The 23,750-nt window shown below is 40.6% G+C and overlaps 1 protein-coding gene across 2 annotated transcripts in view; it reads right to left on the bottom strand.

Annotated features, from left to right (window-relative positions):
* LOC124776928 (citramalyl-CoA lyase, mitochondrial-like) overlaps positions 1–23,750 on the bottom strand; it is a 199,440-nt gene that overhangs the window by 129,277 nt on the left and 46,413 nt on the right. For both annotated transcript variants that reach the window (XM_047252534.1, XM_047253289.1), the window contains exon 3: positions 2,310–2,444. In XM_047252534.1, coding sequence (XP_047108490.1) covers positions 2,310–2,444 — 135 coding nt within the window. The remainder of the gene's footprint in view (positions 1–2,309; positions 2,445–23,750) is intronic.

The following is a 23,750-nucleotide window of genomic DNA, read 5'->3' as shown; positions in this document are numbered from 1 at the left end:
TGACTTTATACACAGTGATTGTGGATGTGGGACTACCCAGCGCAGCGCACATTACCCCATTTGATAGGTGCTCTGATGTCATTGCTGGTATGGTTGTCCATTGACCGGAATGCCACCTTCTGTGCAGAACACAATTGTACAGACGTCTGTTGATAGTTTGTGTGATTATGCCATAATTTAGACATAAGACAGGAAAATAGCGATTTGTTGTTTTAATTTTGGACACGAGTGTACTTTTGTAATACCACAAGACACATTGATCAATCACTCAATATAATTATGCATACAGCCAGTGATGTCACTAGGTGCACCTTGGTAGTATAAATGTGCTAGTAGCAATCATGTGGCATAAAATCTGCAACAGATTTAAGGGCTGACATGGACCACCATGGCCTCACTTGTCATCTAGACAATGTTTACAGCCATCTCTCCAGTATATCTATTAACAATGACCTTGTGCTACATCGTTTCTTCATGTACTGTGATTTGGACTTTGTTGCTACTTACCTACAATGTTCGGATAGCCCTTGGCATTGCCTGTCTACCTAATATAGTACTGTTTCTGCACACCAATGAACTGACTATCATGCTTTGGAACTGATGGCATATGGGTGCACCAAAAACATTGTTAGTATTTGAGTGCTTCCCAGCTGAACCCATAAACAGTATTCTCCTGCAGTAATGTACAAGTCATTCAACAAAACTTCTAGAGTGCTGGGTCGATCAAGAAGAATCCACCATCAGAAGTCTTTTGTGTTGTCTATTTCCAGAACAGTCAGGAACTGTGCCTTAATGGAGATGCTGAGTCACAAACAAGCACAACACGAAGACTGTTCAGCAGTCCTTTTGTTGTTCCTGTCTGCGGCTCAGCATCTCAACTATATGGTGAGTAGCAATCTATCCTTTTCATAATACTATGATTATTCCACCCTGCATTTTCCATTGTTTGTTTCTGTAATTTAGTTGTACATATTTTGGGATTAATAAAATCTGTGTTGTTGTAGAAGCAGACTTACAACAATCTTCATGCAGTTTCTTGCAGCTGAATGTACAAAATGAGCACAGATTCAAATGAGAGTCTTGCTTACAACAAAAAGTGATGAAGTCATGAAATAAAATATAAACATCTCTCACAATTGGGGCTTAGGCCTATTCTGACTGGCCAGTTGCTGCCCACAAGGTAGTTTGAGGAGCAGTCTAAGATCATGATACACATGGTCAGCATGTCACCAGTCTCTCTAGCCATTATTGCTGGTAGATGAACCCTGGTGATGCTACTGATTCCTATTCAAGAAACTCTTCATTTGGCCTCACAAGGCTGAGTGGACCTTGTTCCAGACCTGCCAACTTCAGAAAAAAATCTGAAGAGGTACCAGCAACCAAACACAGATTCTGCACTGAAGGCAGCGACAGTAACCATCCTGGAGACTGCCTATTGAAGTCAAAACAAATATAACTGCCATTCAACTGCAAGAAACTGCATGAAGATTGTTGCATAGTGCATTTGGATTTTTCCATCAGAAAATAAGATGCTTGTGAAATAAGGAAAACAAAATTCTCAAATCTCTGCACAAAACTGAAAAGCCATGAGACTTCAGTCTATTGGCAATTTGTCTTCTGTAGCCCATTGAATGTGCAGTGGCTGAATATAGTGTACTTCCACTGGCCATTCTATGGATTATGGGAAATTGACCACAGCCTCATCCTATTATGATTCAGTGGTCAAGGAAGGTGTGAAAATACAAGAAAAAGACAACCTGCTCAACTGAGACATGGGTTTAGCACAGTAAATCACAGAAACCAATCATTTCATGTCTGCACTCTCAGAGGATTGACTGTTCTGAGTCTTTGGCACCTGGCATTCCACATAATTCATTAGTACTGTGAGTTTGCTGACTTTGTGCCTGCTATGTCTTATTCTTAGATTATAAATGCTTTATTTATGGCTGACACTTTTGCACTAACTGTCTTATCTTTTGATGCAAGTGTATTTACTCCATAGCATATCATTGCATCAGGTGGTTTCAATTCATTCACTGGCTCACACTGAAAATGGCTCTACAACTATAAGCCAAAATACTGGAAGAAGATATATTGTTGTCCCAGATGCAGACCCGAAATGTGATGCAGCATTTTATTCCCTGGGAAAACTTCAAGTAACACTTATCTTATCGTTAATATTTCTGGGTATTAAAATCCATGTGCCAATATGTACTTTTGATTCAAACTCAGTTAAAGAGAATATATTAACTCAGTCTGTAACATAAAGAGTTCTATAAAACAAAAAAACTTACAATTGCTTACATTACCTTTCTATTAGATGCAACTCCATCCTCACAATCCAATGCTATGCAGTCCACTTTTAGGGAAAGTGCTTTTCTAATTTTCCGTTCATCATCTCCGGGTACATACAGAATAGCTCTTCGTGGAGTGTAGAATCGTTTCTGCATGAAAATTTTCTGCATTAATGTGGGTATAAATTATGCCAAACACATATGTTTCTAAATTATACTTAGAGTAAAATTATGAGATACTGCTATGCAGTCCACTTTTAGGGAAAGTGCTTTTCTAATTTTCTGTTCATCATCTCCTGGTACATACAGAATAGCTCTTCGTGGAGTGTAGAACCGTTTCTGCATGAAAATTTTCTGCATTAATGTGGGCATAAATTATGCCAAACACATATGTTTCTACATTATACTTAGAGTAAAATTATGAGATACGCACAAGATGATGATAAAGTCAGTGTTTACAATGGTAATGACATTGCTGATGCAAAAAGAGAGCAAAAGATAACCAGTATTTTCTAGAAAAAATTTTATAGTTAACATTAAAAATGGTTCTCAGGTGAACTATGATATTTCAAATATGGTATTCAATGCACAACAATTTTTGTGGAAACATTTGAAATATATCTAAAACCAAAATTAGAGCTCTACACTGTAGAACAAAACTATCTGATAGACAATGAGAGATGAAAGATGGGCACATGGTAATATAAATACAGGGAACCTCGCATAGCGAGCATAATTCATTCCAGAATCTTAGTTGCAATGTGAAATGCTCATAATGTGAAACACTTGTTAAGCGAAACAATTTATCCCATATAAATTAATGTAAAATCCAATAATCTGTTCCATGCAGAAATTTATAATTCACAATACATAACTAATTCTTTTTTATTAGGAAGCTATTTATAGTCATTTGTTTCTGCTGACACTTCAGCATTTGGAAAAAATGCGACAGAGCATTACTGTCAAAAAAACTTGCAATGCACGTAGCCACAGCTTTATTGGGATGATGATTTTTAGTCTATGATGCAACAGATGCCCATGCTTTCACCATTTCTCTTATTGTGGCAGAAGATTGCTGCTTTGGTGCTGCTGCTGCTACCACCACCACCACCACCACCACCTCCTCCTCCTCCTCCTCCTCCTCCTCCTCCTCCTCTGAAGAACTCCTCTCCACAACTTCCTGTTGTGAAACACACTGCAACTCAATAAGCTCTTTGGTGGTCACTCCTTGGCCAAAGTTACAATCTTGTTGACTACTGACTCAAATGCCTCAGTGTTACATTCAACAACACGCTGTGGGCAAAGCTTTTTCCAAGCAGAAGTGAGAGTTCTCCCAGTAACACCTTCCTGCATCTTTTCAATCATCTTGATACAGGCAACAATGTTGAACTGATATTTCCAAATCTCTCTGAGTGAGATCAGTAGATTCAGTAACTCAAAGCAATGCTTGAAGAGTGCTTTTGTAGAGCTTCTTGAAGTTAGAAATAATCTGCTGGTCCACAGGGCTGGAGTAACGGAGTGGTGTTGGGAGGCAGAAATTGGATCTTGATGATTGAAATTCTTCAAGGACATGGTGTTGTAGGCCTGGAGAATGGGTAGGAGCATTGTCCATAACAAGCAAGAAATGGAATGGCCAATTCATCTCAAGCAAATATTTTTTCACCAAAGGACCAAACACTTCATTGATCCAGTCACAGTAAAGGTCATTTGTCACATAAGCCTTGTTGTTGGACCTCCACATCACATCTAACCCACTCTTCTGGACTTTACACTTCTTGTAGGCTTGTCGAGTTTCTGAATGGTAAACAAGCAGTGGTTTAATTTCCAAATCGCAGCTTGCACTGACTCAGTATAACAGGATGAGACAGTCTTTCAAGGCTTGTGACCAGGCAATGCATTCTCCTCTGCTCTTCTAAAGGTATGCTTCGGCATCTTTTTCCAGAATATATCCCTCTTGTTACAATTAAAAACATGTTGCGGTAGGTAACCCTCAGAATCTACAAGCATCTTGAAGTTGCTGATGAAGTTGTCTGCTGCATTTGTGTGGGATCTGGCTGCTTCACCGTGCCTCACTGTGGATGTCGGTTCTTCTCTTAAACTTCTTGAACCATCCATGGCTTCGCTTAAACACTTCTTCAGCAGCTGATGACACCGACATCTTCTAAACAATTCTCGTGAAAAACATTCTTGCCTTCTCACAAATGATGTTCTTGTTAATAGTGTCACCTTGCAATTGCTTTTCATTTATGCATATAAGGAGCAACCTTTCAACTTCAAAACCATTGCTTAGATATTCTTGTCACTCCCTTTGAGGCATCTATCTACTTAATCTTGGCCTTGTTCTTGAGGACAGTGCATGTAGTTGATGTAGACCGATTGTATGTGTGTGCCAAATCACCAATGATCATCCCACATTCGTCTTTTTCAATGGTTTTACATTTCATTTCTAAAGTCATTTTCTTTCTCTTATGGCTGCCTTCTTGAGCCTTTATCTCCGAGACATTTCTACAAAGGTCATTAAAATTTGCACGCAAAAGAACACTGTGTAAATACAAGTTTAGAAAAATGTCTGATCACAAGATGGTAACAGAAAGAGCACTAAAAAAAAAGACTGCAATACATACTAAAGACATTGTTCATATGCTGCTGCTGACAATGAAAGGTGTTCATACTGTTGAACATTCCCCCACTGCATGCGAATGGCTGGTGACATCACACTAAAATGTCATCACTCGTTATGCAAAACATCACTTATTAAGTGAGTCATTTTTTTTACAATTTGTTTTGTTCATTATGTGAACTGCATGTTGTGGGAGATGCTTGTTAAGCTAGGTTCTACTGCATGTTCATGAGTAAGAAAATTCCTCCTTGTGTTCTGGCATTTGATTGGTATTTAAAATTTTGATGAAATTTCCATTTTTCTAAAATATAATAGCCAGTTTCATATTAAGACTATAAACATTAGCAATCATCAACATTACAATAGGTCTGCCACTACATCATATTACTATGCACCACCACACACTGCTGGGATGGTTCTGTGTAACAGACCAAGCATTTTCCTTCCTTATCCTTGTTTAACAATTCAAACTTGTACTCCATACTCAATCTCTAATGACCTCATTATTCAGAGGACATCTAATATTCCTTACTTCCTTCAATTGCGGGGTGGCAGGTTATTGTAAGATGTCTATTCAACCTCAAACTTGTTAGAAATTAATTACCATCTCAAGAGGATAAGAATATTTCAGTAGGACAAGGATATGAGTTGAAACTGGCCATGCTTCATTTTAAAGGAACTATCCCACAAATCGTCTATTCTCGCAGAACTGAGAGATGAAGATTTATATCCTCATCCTCTAAAGTGTGAATGGAGTCTCACACATCAGCATCACCTAATTATGGAAAGGTCCATAACATAGTTTTGAAACTAGCTTCAATATGATGTTGCACTTTTTCATTTATTTTCAAAGGTGAAAGTTAAACAGCTGTCAAAAAACCTCCTGCGACTAACCAGGATTAAAGTCTAAGTCTGTGGGTTATTGATGCTGAAATAACTGAACTACAATGCATAGCTTCTGCCACTATCATGTCTGCACTATATGGTGCAATGTAGTGTGTGACTGAGCATACCTTCTGCATCATTACCACTGTGTGGCCAGCTTATCTCATTTCCCAGACACCCGCATACAAGAACAATTGCAAGAATTCCTTTGTATAAACCCAAATTTCTCCAATTTTACTGTAATGGTCATTATTTGAAACGTCTGTGGGAAGAAGTAATACATTTCTCAACTTGTTTTGGTGCATCTGCATTCAGTATTTTGAGGGAGAGGTTTGACATTCTGCACAATCTCTTTCCTACATCATACTATGCTTGAATTTGTTGAGCATGTCTGTGATGCCCGTATACTGACTAAGCAAACTTCTGACAAATTACACAGCAATTCTCAAAATTTTCTCTTCATTTTCCAGTAAGGAACCATGACAGAAAAACAACACTGGTACTCAGAACTGTTGCATAAAAGTTTTCAACGAAACCTCATTTGTGAATGAACTGCACTCCCTTCGTACTTCCTTTCCACCTCTGTTTATCCCAGGTAACCATAGATATTAGACAGCTGTGACTGACTCCAACCACAGATTGGCAATAGTGAAATCAATCATTACATAATTTGTAAGACATATGTCTTTACATTGCTAAAATATTTGTAGTAGAAGGAGAATACCTATTAAGCAGCTACCAAAAGAATGACAAATAGATCAGAGTTAACTGAGAGGTGAAGCCTTTCAGTCATAAGCCTCAACCCAATAAGAATTCAGATAGGCTACCTGAAGGCATGGACACTGTCATCATCCACATGACACATCTGTCCTGAATAAATCCTAAGAAGAAGTAAATTAATGTTATGCAGGATGGATTTGGGAACATGCTCAAAAACCACCTTGTCTCTTGACCAAGAAACAGGCCTAACTACTATGTCACAAAAATGGCTCAGACACTTCCTACACTTTGCTTGCTGCCACATGTTCATCTATTATGTGCAGTGGAATTACAGAGACTGTTGTTCATATGACTTGACTCCTGCTAAACTGTGATAACTTGATAGTCTTACGAAAACTGTGTACTTTCTTCCAGAACTTTGAGATAATTAACGTATTGTTTATAATGAGATTACTTGCCTCACTCATCTAGCTCATCAATCGTGTGTGTGTGTCCATTGTGTAACTAGACTGTAATAAAATGAATCACTATTTAACAAACAGAAAATTCAGAACTTTCCAAAAATTCTGTGCCAGAATCAATGTGGAAACAGGCATATGAAAGAATAGGTGCCTTTCATGCTGAAACTACACTTGTGAGCTTGTATGCAATTAGTCATCTTTCACCAGTGTGGTCCAATTCAAATAGGACATGAAAAACCTATTCCCTTAATACTCAATATTCTCTCCAATTTTAGTCTATAAATCATCTTCTACTAATCATCTTCTACTCTAAGAGTATAACTTCTTTCAATTGTGCCATGAAATGAGATCAACAGTGCCTACAATCATTCTGTAATCCACCAAGTGACCCTTGACTAAACAGACAACTGCTGTTAATATCCCCTGTAGACAACATGCTGTTCTTAATCTTACAAAATGATCCAACAGCTCTTATCATTGTGAGCAATTTTTATACAAGCAGTAAATCCTCAGTTCTTTAAAGAATCAGACTCCCATGTATACAACAACCTCATATGTCTGATTACTTTATGAATGAGTTAATGTGTTAAATACTGCCTTTGACCTTGCAATCAAGGAAAAGTCAGTAATAGGGAGTGGCTAATGTTTGGAGTTGCAGCCATCCAGGAACATATAGTCAGGCATTGAAATCAGCTCCAGCCACAACAAGCTTTACTGTCCTCCTTCGCCTCAGCTGCCAACTGGGTGAGATCTACACAGCCACACTCAGGACATGGCTGCCCAAATGCCTACCTGCTTTTGCTACAGCCTCCACCCTTGTATTAGGCATCAACAGGATGTCAACTGTGCTGGCATATGCTGGCACCAGCACACAGTGTGGCAAAGTGGTTACGAGATGATTGATAGAGGCCAACAACAGATTCACAGGAAATGCGCTACCAATGCCCTCTCGGCCACAAGTATTTAGATTGCCGCCACAGACTGGAGGGTGAGTCTGTCACACTAAGTAAGTTCCGGTGTCATCTGTCGCAGCCCAGCAATAATCGCAGCACCAGTTAGGTCTGCTGCTAATTCAGAGACAGGCAGCACATAACAACCCTAATAGTATACATAGCAGACTTCGTACTTCACCAGCAGTAAGGCTACCATGGACTATGACAGAAGAGCTTGTACCACAACGAATATCTTGAGTTAAGTAAACTTTCTATTCTTATGAATAAAGAAGCCAGTTAATATATGCATGCAGTTTGTGTTATAGAAAGAGGATACTGGCCACCAAACAACATCCTCTCCTTGCTTCCCATGGTACAGCTCTACAGAGACAACAAGATGACATAAAAGGCGGCAACAAGAATCCTTCATTGAAGAAGAATTTGCTTGCTTCTCTTGTGTTTCAGATTGCAGGGGTGATAGTATTCACGTTTTGCTAAATTTTTGTTGTCTTTCTTGCATGTTTTCCACAAGGGGAACCGCAGACCTAATCAAATTTCTTTTTTCTGTGGCTTTTTTTCTTTTTTTTTCTTTTTTTTTTTGCTATAACTTATTTGCATAAACCTTGGGCACTCCGCCTCCTCCACCACCTACCCCTACGCCCCAGCTGCAGACAGCCAGTGTAATGGATCTAACACAAGCTTTTAAGTTTCAGAACCAACAAATTTCTGCCTTTCTCATGATGGTACAACAACTTTTGGCTGCACAAGCAGCTTCGGCTGCACAACAGCAGAATCCAACAGACCGACACACCCAACAAGTGCTGCCAACCAGCATGTCACCATTACAGCAATTTAATGACACAGAAGAGGAATGGATCGAATACCTGACACAGTTCCAAGCTCATTGTGCATTTCATCACATTCAAGGTACTGTGAAGCTACAATACTTCCTTTGGATTGTCGAGGTTAATATAAAAACTATTCCCAACTGTGTGTCCCAATGAACTCAGTTATGATGAAGTAATCACTGCATTAGCTCAGTACTATGATCAGCAAGTTCAAGTAGCTGCACCCAGATATCAGTTTTTTCATTTGCAGAAAAAGCCAAAACAGACATACTGTCAGTGGTATACAGGATTAATGGACATGACTAGGAAGTGTAAATTTAAGTGTAGTAGTGAGAACTTTTACAGTGACTTAATGATTGGAGATGCTATAACATTCAATGTCCCCAATAGTAGAATATGGCAACAGATCCTGAAGTACTCCAATTCTTCACCTCCTCAAGTGTTGCACATCTTAGAGCAATTGAGTCAGGTGCCATAGCAGCTGATAAGTTTGACCAGGCCTGAATTTGTCAGACTGAGTTGCCCCTTGCTTTTGACCGCCCCAAACAACCACAACAGTGAGTACATACGCAGCCACATAAACGTGTAAACAGACTTGTGAACTTCATGAAGTCTTGCCCTAGATATTTTGCTTGCCATAAAAGACAGGACTGCTCATCATGTAACGCAACATGTTATACACGTGGAAAAAAGGCAATGTCCAAGCAGTTTGTTTGCAGTGGAACAAAAAGGCCAATATCGCCAGCTCCTAGGGAAAATCTTGTACACATGCAGTGAATGTTGTGTATTCCAAACATTCAACAGGTCCTGACAAAAGTAAGATTATGGTTGTGCCTCATTCTCACTCTAGTGCTGTGCAATGATGTTCTAACAAAGTATATGTCTCATTATGAATTGCTGGCCATCATGTGAACTTTCAGTTACACACAGGTTCATCAGTCACTTTGCTTAATCGTGCCACATATGAACAGTTAGGCTCTCCACGCCATCCTATATCTAGCAAGCACCTCACTGCTTACAACAGACACGAAATTCCAGTGCTTGGACAGTGTAGTTTGCCTGCCACTTACAAATCTCACACTAGGACAGTGAATTTTTCTGTGCTGAAATCAATAGACAGTGAGAGCATTTTCGGTTTAGATGCCTTTGATTTGTTTGGAACTTAGTATCCACGACAATGACGACAATGTACTGTCGGTCTCTACACCTGTACCACAAGACAATGTAGAAAGCTTGCTTAAAGAATTTCCTGAGCTATTTTCAGAAAGAATGGGAAAAGCTAATAAATTTGTAATGCATGTTACACTTAAAGACAATGCACAGCCTAAGTTTTTCAGGGTCTGCCCCACTCCAATTGCTTTAAGAGACAACGTAGCCAGTGAATTGAAAGAATTGCAAGATAATTCTGTAATTGCTCCCATTCAAGTTAGTCAATGTGCAAGTCCACTAGCTTTGTTGCCTAAGCCTTCTGGTCACATTCACATTTGTGTTGACCTCAAGTCTACAGACAACCCATAGACAAAAGTTGACACTTATCCTTTACCTCGCCCTGATGAACTCATGGACAGGCTTGGTGCAGGACATTACTTCTCCAAGATAGGCCTTCACGATACCTATTTGCAAATTCCATTAAACGAAGAATTGCAGATGTGTTAGTTGTAAACAACATTACTTGGAACAGCTGGTTGCAAAAAGGCCATTTTGTTCAAACTACCCTGACAATATTGATGTCTCAGGTCGTACACCAGAGGAACACACTGCTAATATGTGTGCTCTTTTTTGAGTGTTGTCAGGAGCAAGACTCAAGTGTCATCTCAAAAAGTGTGACTCTCTTCAAACTGAACTACAGTAAATATGTCATGTGATAAACAGTCAGGGTTTGAACCCCCCTCCAATCTCATTTGCTTGTAATCCGTGACCTGCCTGTTCCTCACAATGTGTCTGAACTGCAGTCAGTATTAGGCAAGATGACGTACTATACTCAATTCACGCCGAATGCCACTCAGATCACGGTTCCATTGCATCACTTGCATCACAAAAATGTATCTTTCGTGTGGCCTCAAGAGTGTCAAAACACATTTCAGAAACTCAAAAATGCCTTGTTTAGTGACTGATGTTTAGTGCATTTTGACCCTCTCAAACCAGTAGTTTTGCGAGTCGATGCTTCTTCCTACGAAATTGGCACTGTGTTTTGACACTGAATTGGTCCACAAGATGGACCTATTGCTTTTGTCTCAAAGTTGTTAACTCAAACTTGGTGCAATTATTCTCAAGCAGAAATAGAGGCCCTCACTATTGTGTATGGTGTGACAAAATTCCATCACTATTTGTATGGTCGCAAGTTCTATTTCGTGACTGATCACAAGCCTTTGCAGTACTTGTTTCCTCTCTCAAAGCCAGTTCTTACACACACTGCTCAAAAATTGCAACACTGAGCTTTGTTGCTTTCACAGTATCAGTATGAAATTGTGTACAGACCTATGGCAACGCATGGAAATGCAGATGCCCTATCTCACCTTCTGATTGGCCCAGACTCTGATTTTGATTCATCTGCCGCATCTTGTTGCCAAATTGATGTGCAGGACTCTGATTTGCTGGAATCTTTTCCCTGGCACTACAAAGAAATTGCAAAGGCCACGGAAGCAGACACACACACAGATCTTAAGATATTGCATCATATTCGCTTGTCTTGGCCCTTGTTTATTGAACAGCATCCAGAACTCAGTTGCACGCCAATATTTTGCACGTCGGCATAGTCTTTCACTTCAACAAGGTGTGACACCAGTGCAAAATGAACATGGACAATCCTGTGTGCTTATTCCAAAAGTGTTGCAAAAGGATGTGTTGTGATTGCTCCACCAGGACATTGGGGAATTGTTCAAGCCAAACAGTTAGCTCAACAGCATTGCACTTGGTAGGCATGGATGCCCACATTGAACAGATGATGTCACAGTGTCGCGCATGTGCGGAAAACCAATCTGCTCAGACACAGACATTCTCAACTTGGTCTGAGACTCAATCCCCATGGCAACCACTGCACATAGACTTTGCAGGATCATTTTGAAACAGTTGTTGGCTCAGAGTGGTAGACTCTTTTAGCAAGTTTCCACTTGCGGTGCCTATGAACTCTACCAGATCACGTCGCACCATTCAAGTCTTGTCCTCCATATTTTGCACAGAAGGTTTGCCAGAAGTACTCATGTCGGACAATGGACCACAGTTCACTTCACGTGACTTTGAGCGAAATGGTATTGATCATCTAACAAGTGCTCCACTTCACCCACAGTCCAAGCAAGAGATGGCCAAGCTTTCCACCACCCAAACACGGGAATAGATGCTGCAACTCTTTCTCACCTCCTATAACTCCCACCCAAGAGACGGACCATCACTGGCAGAACTTCTGCATTACCACTGCCATCGGACACTGCTACACCCAATAAACCCACCACAGCAACTGGCACCATCAATGGTCCACAAGTATCACTTTGCACCACATGATCTCATTCATTTCAGAGTTTATGGTAAGCATGGGCACTGGGAAAGATGTGTGATCCAAGAATGCATTGGCTCTTACATGTATTTATTTGCAGGTCCCGATAGTTTGCAGCGCCGCCACCAGAAGCAACTTAGCGCATTTCATTTGCCCCGTGATTCTGCTGCTTTTCTTCCCCCAGATTCACGTCTTCTTGGGACCATGTATCCTTCGCAGCCACCCACTGATGCCATCAGAGCACCCCAGTAGTAGCGAATGGACAATGCGTCCTCACCCCCGCTGTACCCACTCGGCGACTCAATGAACCTGGACCCACCATCGCCGTCTCTGTCATTGCCCCAGCACATGCCTTCAAGCCTGGACATGTGCTTCCACAGCAGTTTTCTGGCGGATGTTCCTGTTGCCTCTCAAGGCTGGTGGTGGGGTACAGCCAGAAGTACACCATCCTCCACAGTCATGGCTTCAAACGCATCTCTATGTCCTGCATCCTGTCATTCACAGCCTCACTACATGACAATGGTGCAGCATTTCGGAGAGGGAGCCGGAGGGGGCGGAGGCGGGGGGAATGTGCTGGCATAATGGCATAAGCTGACAGCAGCACACCATGCAGCAAAGAGGTTCCAAGACAATAACTAGAGGCCAACACTAGACTCACAGGAAACACATCGCCAATGCGTTCTTGGCCACCAGTATTAAGATTGCCACCACAGACCAGAAGGTAAGTCTGTCACACCGAGTACGTTTCAGTGTCATCTGTCACAGCCCAGTGGGAATTGCAGCAGCAGTTAGTTCTACCTCTAACTCAGAAACAGGCAGCACATAACAACCATAATAGTGTACATAGCGAGCTTTGTACTTCACCAGCTGCGAGGCTACAGTGTACTATGACAGGAGAGCTTGTACAACAATGAATACCCAGTTAACACATGGTCTATGAACTGCAAGTATACCCTTAGTTTGTTTTCTGTATATTTATTTACATCTCTGCAAGCATAGCTCATTGCTAGTCAGCAACGCTTAGTGCAGGGACTGCAAGCATAGCCTGCAGCTAGGCCAGTGCTTGATGTTCACAGATAATGCTGCACCTCCTTTTGAATGAGTACAGATTATTAGCTACAAATCCCATGTGGGAGTATATGTATTGTTATGGCAGTGTTAGGAACTACACACGCTCGAACAGTGCCCTAAATGAAGTTAACAAACTGACAAATCAGATAGCCATTTTCTGGGACAAGAACATACATTGTGACTCCACACAGTTACCATGAAATATACCTTTGAATATGAGTGGGTGAAAATACGTAAAGAAAATGTTTCCACATTTTACTATTTTTGACATCAGAGATTATTCTGATGGTTAAAAAAGATCCAGGCTATTTCTGCATAAGATCCTGGAAGTGGAAAAGCAAAGTAGTTTTCAATCTGACTTCAGACCCATAAATTTAAAATGGTCAAGTACATTGGTTGTTTGATGATATTCTGATACTAAAACAGTGGTTAACACATATTGTACATCAGTAACAGCATTTACTATATTTCATTGTAATTAAAGAGAATTTGCCTCTGTAAATCTTATGAAATCTTGTTTCTCCATGACATTCCATATCTTTTACATGACACTTGTGACATGCAAAAAATATATTTCTCATATTTAGTAAAAAATATTTAACACACAAAAAAGGAATGGTATAAGACCATTCCCACAATCACCACCACAGCATTAAACAACACCAATCAGATTCACATTTGCTCTCTGTTTGTTGACTTTGGGAAACAATTCATTGCGAACCTTTTTTCATTCATTTTCTTTTATTTAATAAAGCCCTAAATAATGTACAGTAAAATCTGAACTACTAAATCTCCCCTGATCAAGTGTATAGATTCACTTTTTCCTTACATCCAGCATCTGTGGATGTACTTTATTTCATTACACTATGTAAGAAGTTTTTATATGTTTCTATTTTTGTTTGTATCAAATGCCAAGGAAAGATACACTCCTGGAAATGGAAAAAAGAACACATTGACACCGGTGTGTCAGACCCACCATACTTGCTCCGGACACTGCGAGAGGGCTGTACAAGCAATGATCACACGCACGGCACAGCGGACACACCAGGAACCGCGGTGTTGGCCGTCGAATGGCGCTAGCTGCGCAGCATTTGTGCACCGCCGCCGTCAGTGTCAGCCAGTTTGCCATGGCATATGGAGCTCCATCGCAGTCTTTAACACTGGTAGCATGCCGCGACAGCGTGGACGTGAACCGTATGTGCAGTTGACGGACTTTGAGTGAGGGCGTATAGTGGGCATGCGGGAGGCCGGGTGGACGTACCGCCGAATTGCTCAACACGTGGGGCGTGAGGTCTCCACAGTACATCGATGTTGTCGCCAGTGGTCGGCGGAAGGTGCACGTGCCCGTCGACCTGGGACCGGACTGCAGCGACGCACGGATGCACGCCAAGACCGTAGGATCCTACGCAGTGCCGTAGGGGACCGCACCGCTACTTCCCAGCAAATTAGGGACACTGTTGCTCCTGGGGTATCGGCGAGGACCATTCGCAACCGTCTCCATGAAGCTGGGCTACGGTCCCGCACACCGTTAGGCCGTCTTCCGCTCACGCCCCAACATCGTGCAGCCCGCCTCCAGTGGTGTCGCGACAGGCGTGAATGGAGGGACGAATGGAGATGTGTCGTCTTCAGCGATGAGAGTCGCTTCTGCCTTGGTGCCAATGATGGTCGTATGCGTGTTTGGCGCCGTGCAGGTGAGCGCCACAATCAGGACTGCATACGACCGAGGCACACAGGGCCAACACCCGGCATCATGGTGTGGGGAGCGATCTCCTACACTGGCTGTACACCACTGGTGATCGTCGAGGGGACACTGAATAGTGCACGGTACATCCAAACCATCATCGAACCCATCGTTCTACCATTCCTAGACCGGCAAGGGAACTTGCTGTTCCAACAGGACAATGCACGTCCGCATGTATCCCGTGCCACCCAACGTGCTCTAGAAGGTGTAAGTCAACTACCCTGGCCAGCAAGATCTCCGGATCTGTCCCCCATTGAGCATGTTTGGGACTGGATGAAGCGTCGTCTCACGCGGTCTGCACGTCCAGCACGGATGCTGGTCCAGCTGAGGCGCCAGGTGGAAATGGCATGGCAAGCCGTTCCACAGGACTACATCCAGCATCTCTACGATCGTCTCCATGGGAGAATAGCAGCCTGCATTGCTGCGAAAGGTGGATATACACTGTACTAGTGCCGACATTGTGCATGCTCTGTTGCCGGTGTCTATGTGCCTGTGGTTCTGTCAGTGTGATCATGTGATGTATCTGACCCCAGGAATGTGTCAATAAAGTTTCCCCTTCCTGGGACAATGAATTCACGGTGTTCTTATTTCAATTTCCAGGAGTGTAGATTATAATAATCATATACCAGTTTTAAAAAAGGATTAAGTCTTGGTTTTTGGAAAATACTTTTAATTTATCCACCAGTGCAATGTTGCATACAAGAAATTACATTGAATAATGCAAGTAAAGAATGGGTTAATATAACTTAGGACTTGTTCTACGTTGAAAGTAGTTGCTCCATGTTCAAAGTAATGAGAAATCAGCTTTGATCATGACAATATTGTGAAAAATATGAATATATAGTCTAAAAACACTTGTTTTGTTTTTCTATTTGTCAGTTTTATGTCAGGTTACAGGTCTTTATGTGTGTTATTACTAAGCATCTGCTCATTATATTGCCATGGTTATATCCTTTTGAATTCTCAAGTCATGAATAGAAGTGGTCAACCTGTACCTCTGAGTGTACATCCAAGTTTCACTTGAACACATTTAGGTGAGGGTGGAAAATATGCAACTGAATCCAATGTTGCGACAGGTCTGGAGAAGATGTTTAACCAATTGTTGTTAATTCTCTACACTATGCTTTTCCCAAAAAAACATTCTTGGCATCTATGAAACTTTTCTACACTTTTCTTCAAACAGATGACAATTTTCAGATATTTGAAACTTTCAGATATTGTGTGCAATGTCTTGACGGATTGATTTATGAGTCCTACTCTGAACTGAAAAAAGTCATGGGATCCCTCCTAATATCATGTTAAACCTCCTTTCGCCTGCCATAGTGCATCAGGTCAATGTGGCATGTACTCAACAAGTCATTGAAAGACCCCTGTAGAAATATCGAGCCACGCTGCCTCCATTGCTGTTCGTAATTGTTGTTGGTGCAGGATTTTGTGCATCAACTGACCTCTCAACTATGCACCATGAATGTTCAATAGGATTCATGATGGGCAATATGGATGACCACAAACCATTCACTTGAACTGTCCAAAATGTTCTGACATGGTGCATCTCAGCCATAAAAATTCCATCGTTGTTTGGTAACAGGAAGTCCATTTATGGCTGCAAATGGTCTATGACCAAGTGAACATAAGCTTTTCCATTCAATGATAGGTTCAGTTGGACCAGAGGACCCAGTCTATTCCATTTAAAGACATCTTGCACCTAAGAAGTCACCGCCAGCTTCCACAGTGCCTTGTTGACAACTTGGGTCCATGGCTTCGTGGGAATCTGTGCCACACTTGAACTTTATCATCAGCTCTTACCAACTGAAACCAGGACTCATCTGTCCAGACAAAGGTTTTCCAGTCATCTAGTATCCAACCAATATGGTCATGAGCCCAGGAGAGACATTGCAGGCAATGTCCTGCTGTTACAAAGACACTTGTGTCACCTACTATCACAGACCATTAACGCCAAATTTTGCCATACTGTCCAAATTGATACATTCATCATACATCCCACATTCATTTCTGTGGTTATTTCATGCAGTTTTGCATGCCTGTTGGCTCTACAACTCTATGCAAATGCCACTACTTTATGTTGATAAGTGAAGGCCATCAGCCACTGTGTTGTTGGTGGTGAGAGGTAATGCCTGAATGTCCCACGTGTCTAGCTCCAAGTACCATTCCGCGTTCAAAGTCTGTTAATTCCCATCGTGCAGTCGTAATCACATGGAAACCTTTTCACATGAATTACCCAAGTACAAATCACAGCACCGCCAGTGCAGTGCCCTTTTATACCTTGTGTACACGATGCTACTGCCATCTGTATATGTGCACATGTGTATGATTTTTGTGACCTAACATACTTGTATATGCAGACATGGAAAGATGAACTCCTAAGGCACTTATTCCATGTTAGCCACTCAACAGTTTTATAGTGCCAGTTAGCATCCAAAGAGAAGAGAAGGCACATACTTTATTCAAATTTCAAATAGTTACCACCTCTCCTTAAAAAATAATGTGATTTATAAATGTCAGTTTTCCTTTTTTAGTTTAGGACCAATGGAAACGGAAAACTGGCAAAGGACTTATTTAAGTAAAAAAACTAAAGGAAATCTCTGTATACAAGTTCAAAAAATTCCAGAACTTTGTTCACAAAATTTTTCTACACTTACCTTTTACTTATTGTGCTTAGTCTCCTTCAAAATACTCCCCTCCCCCAAATGATACACCTCTCCCAATACTGTTTGCACTTCCAGAAGCAGTCCTGCATGTCTTTTGCTGGGTCACGTAAAGTGCCATCTGCGAATTTTCTTTTATCTTGTCTATCATTGCAAGTCTTCATCCTTTCAACGTCTCCATGTCATAACCATAGACCCATGTCCCATCACCAGTTATGATTCTCTTAAGGAGCATCTCATTCTCATTTGCACGATCCAAAAGCTCTTCACAGATTGTGAGGAGGAAGTGTTTATAGTCTTGACTCATAAGCCATGGGACCAGCTTGGTGGCAACACGATGCATTCCAATATGCTGTGTCAAAATTTCATGACATGATCCAACTGAAATGTTGTACATTCTTCTGCAATCTCTCAGACACTCAGTCTTCAACTGGCATGCATAATTTTATTGACATTCCTACCATGAGCTTCATCAGTAGACGTCGAAGGGCATCCTGGATGAGGGTCATCTTTAACTGCTGTCAGGCCATTTTTAAAGCATGTGAATCATTCATAACACCAAGTACGGCTTAAGCATTCATCACTATAAGCTTCCTGCATCATTTGGAGCATCTCTGTAAAGGTTTTCTTGAGTTTCATGCAAAATTTAATGCAGACACATTGCTCCTCTAACTCTGCCACTTCTAAATTTGCAAAGTGTGCACCTGCCTGCAACTCAACATGTCATTTTATGTTGAATAACAAAATATCCTTTTCATAATTGTTGATATTCCAACCTGGACTTTCCACTGTTTGAAAAATGAAGACATTTTCATAGTATTTGTTTACCTATAAACAGCTTTCAACAGTGCAAAAGAATGCATGGCGTTCGACATTCTCAATAAACTAGGTGTAAGCTACAGGGAAAGATGAGTAATACACAACATGTAAAACTACGAGGCAAAAATAATAATAGAAGATCAAAGACAAAGTGCTTGGATTAGGAACTGTAGAAGGCAGGAGTGCTGTCTGTTGCCCATACTATTCAGCCTAGATAACAAAGAAGTAATGACAGAAATAAAAGGAAGGTTCAGAAGTGAGGTTAAAATTCAAGGTGAAAGGAGAGCAATGATAAGCACAGACATACAACAATGAAACTTTCAGCAGTTACACAGGGGTGTGCAGGGATGCCAATCACATTTTGCTCCAGCACACCACTGATGCAAAATTATGAATGTTCTGGAATTTTTTGAGCAGACCTTGTACATAAATGATCTGACAGACAAGGTGAGGAGCAATATGTGGCTGTTTGCTGATGATGCTGTGCTGTATAGGAAGATGTCATTGTTAAGTGACTGTAAGAGGATACAAGACAACTTAGACAAAATTTCTAGTTGGTTTGTTGAACAGCAGCTAGCTCTAAATGTAGAAAAATGTAAGTGATTCAGACAAGTAGGGAAAAATAATTCTGTAATGTTCAAATACAGCATTAGTAGTGTGCTGCTTCACACAATCACATTAATTAATTGCCTTGGCACAACACTGCAAAGCAAAACAAAATAAAATGGAATAAGCACGTACGAACAATAGTAGGGCAGGTAAACAGTTGACTTAAATCTATTAGGAGAACACTAGGAAAGGGTAGCTCATCTATAAAGCAGACTGCATATAGAACATTAGTGCAAATCATTCTCAAGTGTTGTTTGAGTCTTTAGAATCCCCACCAGGTCAGATTAAAGGAGAACATTGAAGCAGTTCAGAGTCATACTGTTAGATTTGTTACAATAGGTCTAATCAAGATGTGAGTATTAGGGAGATGTTTTGTGAACTCAAATGAGAACCCCTGGAGGCAAGACAATATTTTTTCATGAAATGCTATTGAGAAAAATTTGGAGAGTCAGCATTTGAAGCTGCCCACAGAATGATTCTAATGTTGCCAATGTAAATTTCACTTAAGGATCATGAAAATAAGTTAAGAAAAATTGTGGCTTGTATGGAAGAATATATACAGTCACTTTTCCCTTACTTTATTTGCAAATGGTATGGGAAGGGAAATGAGGAAATGACTAATAATGGTACAAGACACCTTCAACCAAGCATATTCTGTGGCTTGTGGAGTTTGTATGTAGATGTAGGTGGTAACAACTCACTGTATAATTGAGGCACTGGGTGGTCACATGGCACGTAAACAAGGGTGAAAACAATATGATAGTTTGTAAAAGGGGGGAGGGGAGGTGCTAGACCTGCAGTCTGAACTATTTTTAATATTTTGGAAGACGAATGGTGGCTTGTAAACAGCCATAAGAAAGTTCCACCACTGTTAAAAATTTTGTCCCATTACTAATGTACCTTATAAAACAGAATAACACATTATTTTAACTACTTTTTATTGAAACCAGTGAATACTTAGCAACACAAATACAGGAGCAAAGTCCTTTATAATTTAATACAGAAAACAAACTAATGATGCTCTTCTCATAAGCTTTTCTACTATTATTGATATAAAAAAACAAACTGTACATAGGTTAGTTCACAAATCTGACACTACTATTTATCTGTAAAAGCAAATTGTAAATTTCTTTTCTTGTAGCTCAAAAAGTTAATTATTCTATCCTCAAAACCAGGGTTTTTCACTCCTTTTCTGTGGATACTGAGAAGGCACAAGCTTTAAGACAGTCCTCACCAGTAGTTCTTCTCAGCCATATCTTCACTCCATGCAGCATGCTAAAGGAATGCTCTACAGGGCAAGTTGTTTACGGTATTTTTGGCAGAATATAAGCAGTCTCCTTACTGATGGGTAAGACAGTTTTCACAAGCAGATTATGGAACTTGGTTAGTTTCCAAACATTCCTTATTTGTCTAGACATCATACCATAATCTGGCTTCTGCTTCCAAGTTCTCAATTTGATACAGCTTTAGCAAATTTTTATGTCTCTTATGAAATATTCTTTCTTCTCCTCTTTCACTAAATGTGGGTGAGGAATGCCACCTTTGGGAGGTATATCTTTATCTTCATCAGATCTTGTGATGAGTGACACGATTATACAGGGCGATTCAGCTCCCCCTACTGCTGTCATTTTGAGTGCCCACAATGTTATAGCTGGCTCTCAAAAACCATGCGCAACATTTTCACATTCTCTCAATTGTTACACACCAATTATTTGGTCCTACAAAAAAATTAACAGGACCTTATTGTAGGGAATTTAATGTAGTAACATTTTGTACTGAAAGAAAGGCAATTGTCATCATGTGGGTGGTACTGGAATGTAAAATTACCTCTGAAGCTAGGTCCAGTCAGAAAAATTTTCCATGTTAAGAAATTATCACATGGAGTGCTCCGTGCTTCAAAATTATATCCTCCACAAGGAATCTTGCAATCTTTGGGGTTTCAGCAGTCGGCACAGCTTTGGTGACAGCGTAGCTGATCAGTTAATCACTGCACACTATTATTCATCAATTCCCATTTGTTGCTTTTTGGAACCTCCCCAAAAGATTGATTCCCATTCAGAAGGATGGTGCTGCTGCCAGCAGAACTGGTACTAGATGCCCTGAAGGAAATTGTGCCATGTAATTCCATCACAGGCACTCCTTACAGTACATAGTGTCTATTGGACCGGTAGAAACCTGGCTGGTGATATCTGCACCTAATTCTTTATAAAGTCATCATGACTTCCAGGTGATCAAATGTAGGAGCTTTATGAAAATACTTCAAGATAGCTGGCCACAGATGAGTGGGAACCATTTCGGCACCATTGTATCATACTTCCTCTTATGCAGTATTCCATATATTAATCAGAATTCTCCTTTCATTGTTTACTCATTCTTCGGGAGTTCTATGGTTTTCAGCAGTGTTACATTTTCCCTTTGAACAGCAGCAATATCATTTAATGCAGGTGTGATTGAGATTTTAGCTTCACTGTTGTATTCTGCCACAGCATTGCTTGGAAGGCAGCTAGCACCCTTGTGATTGCATTCGTTTTTGTGCACAGCTGTGATGTCCTATTCCTGAACCCTAGTGCCCATCTCACTGATCAATCCAATGGATACTTCAGGATAGACAGCCGGCATAGAGAATGGTGGTCCATCTAAATGGTGTTTCCCAAGTAAATATGGATTGAACTTATTTATGGGGAAAATAATTACAAAGCACCCTTTCTTGGTTGTAGAGTAGTTCCTCTCAGACTAGAAGAGTACTCTGAAAACATAAGCTATTGGATAATGTTAGGCAAGAGCAAGATGGTGCCAGGTACAAATGACTTGTTTGTGGAAGGTTGTGAAATTATTGCTTTAAAAGTGTAACTTTTGCAAAAAGTGTGCAAAATATGTTAAAAGTGATACAATCTGTCTACAACGAAAAAGGAAACTTTTATCTGTCTACAATGTGATAAAAGATTTCATTTTCGTTGTGGAAAGGTAGACTCTTCAGAATATTTGTAAAATAATGTGTACAAATATCATAAATAGTGTTTCTTCTATAGCACCAGCTCAGAAAAACGATTTCAACATCTTACCCCAAAATAACGATCACAATCAGAAACTTCTGGTGCATATAATAAATTTGTCCCACGACCGCAAATTTAATATAGGTTCATATACTTCCAAAAAAGTTCTCAAAGTATCTCCGAACACTTATGTGTTGTTCCAACCTACCGGTAACAAATCTAGCAGCCCGTCTCTAAATTGCTTCAATATCTTCCTTCAATCTGACCTGGTACAGATACCAAACACTAAAGCAGTACTCAAGAATAGGTCACACCAGTGTCCTACATGTGGCCTCCTTTACAGGTGAACCACTCTTTCCTAAAATTCTCTCAATAAACTGAAGTTGGCCATTCGTGTTCCCTACCACGGTTCTCACATGCTCATTCCATTTCATTTCACTTTGCAACATTTCGCCCAGATATTTAAATGATTTGACTGTGTCAAGCAGGGCACTAGGAATACTGTATCCAAACATTACAGGATTGATTTTCCAATTCACTTGCATTAAATTACATTTTTCCACATTTAGGGCTAGCTGCCATTCATCATACTAATTGGAAATTCTGTCTAAGTCATCTCGTATCTTCCTACAGTCACTTGACTTTGACACCTTACTCTACACCATGGCACCATCAGCAAACAGCTGCAGATTCCAGAATGAAATTTTCACTCTGCAGTGGAGTGTGCACTGATATGAAACTTCCTGGCAGATTAAAACTGTGTGCCAGACCAAGACTTGAACTCAGGACCTTTGCCTTTCGCAGGCAAATGCTCTACCATCTGAGCTATCTAAGCGTGATTCATGATCCATCCTCACAGCTATTAAATCCACCAGTATCTTGTGTCCAACCTTCCAGACTTCACAGAACCTCTCCTGCAGACTTTGCACAAGTAGCACTCCTGAAAGAAAAGATACTGTGGAGACGGCTTGGCCACAGCATGGGGGATGTTTCCAGAATGAAATTTTCACTCTGCAGCAGTTGCACTGATATGAAACTTCCTGGCAGATTAAATCTGTGTTGATGGGTTGTGAGTGGTACTTGGGTAGCTCAAATGGTAGAGCACTTGCCTGTGAAAGACAAAGGTCTCGAATTCGAGTCTCGGTCCACCAAACAGTTTTAATCTGCCAGGAAGTTTCAACTGCAGATTACTGCCCACCCTGTCCACCAAATCATTTACATATGGGAGAACAGCAGCAGCCCTATCACACTTCCCTGGAGCATACCTGATGATACACTTCTCTCTGATGAACACTTGCTGTTGATGACAACATACTGGGTTCTATTAATTAAGAACTCTTAGAACCATTCAGATATCTGTGAACTTATTCTATATGCTTGTACCTTCATTAACAACCTGCAATGAGGCACCACGTCAAGATACTTCCTGGAAATCTAGAAATATGGAATCGGTCTGTTGCCTTTCATATGAAACTTTGTGCTGGGTGAGAGATTAATGATAAATGCAAGCTAGGTAAGGTGTCAGTGCAACAGAGTACTCTTTGAAATTGAACTGGGATTCCAAATGGGCCTGGTGATTTATTTGTTTTCAAATTTTTCAG

The sequence above is a fragment of the Schistocerca piceifrons genome, chromosome 1 (assembly GCF_021461385.2).
Source record: "Schistocerca piceifrons isolate TAMUIC-IGC-003096 chromosome 1, iqSchPice1.1, whole genome shotgun sequence".
NCBI lineage: Eukaryota > Metazoa > Arthropoda > Insecta > Orthoptera > Acrididae > Schistocerca > Schistocerca piceifrons.
The sequence above is the reverse complement of the archived record's forward strand: the minus strand, read 5'-3'. Positions and strand labels throughout refer to the sequence as shown.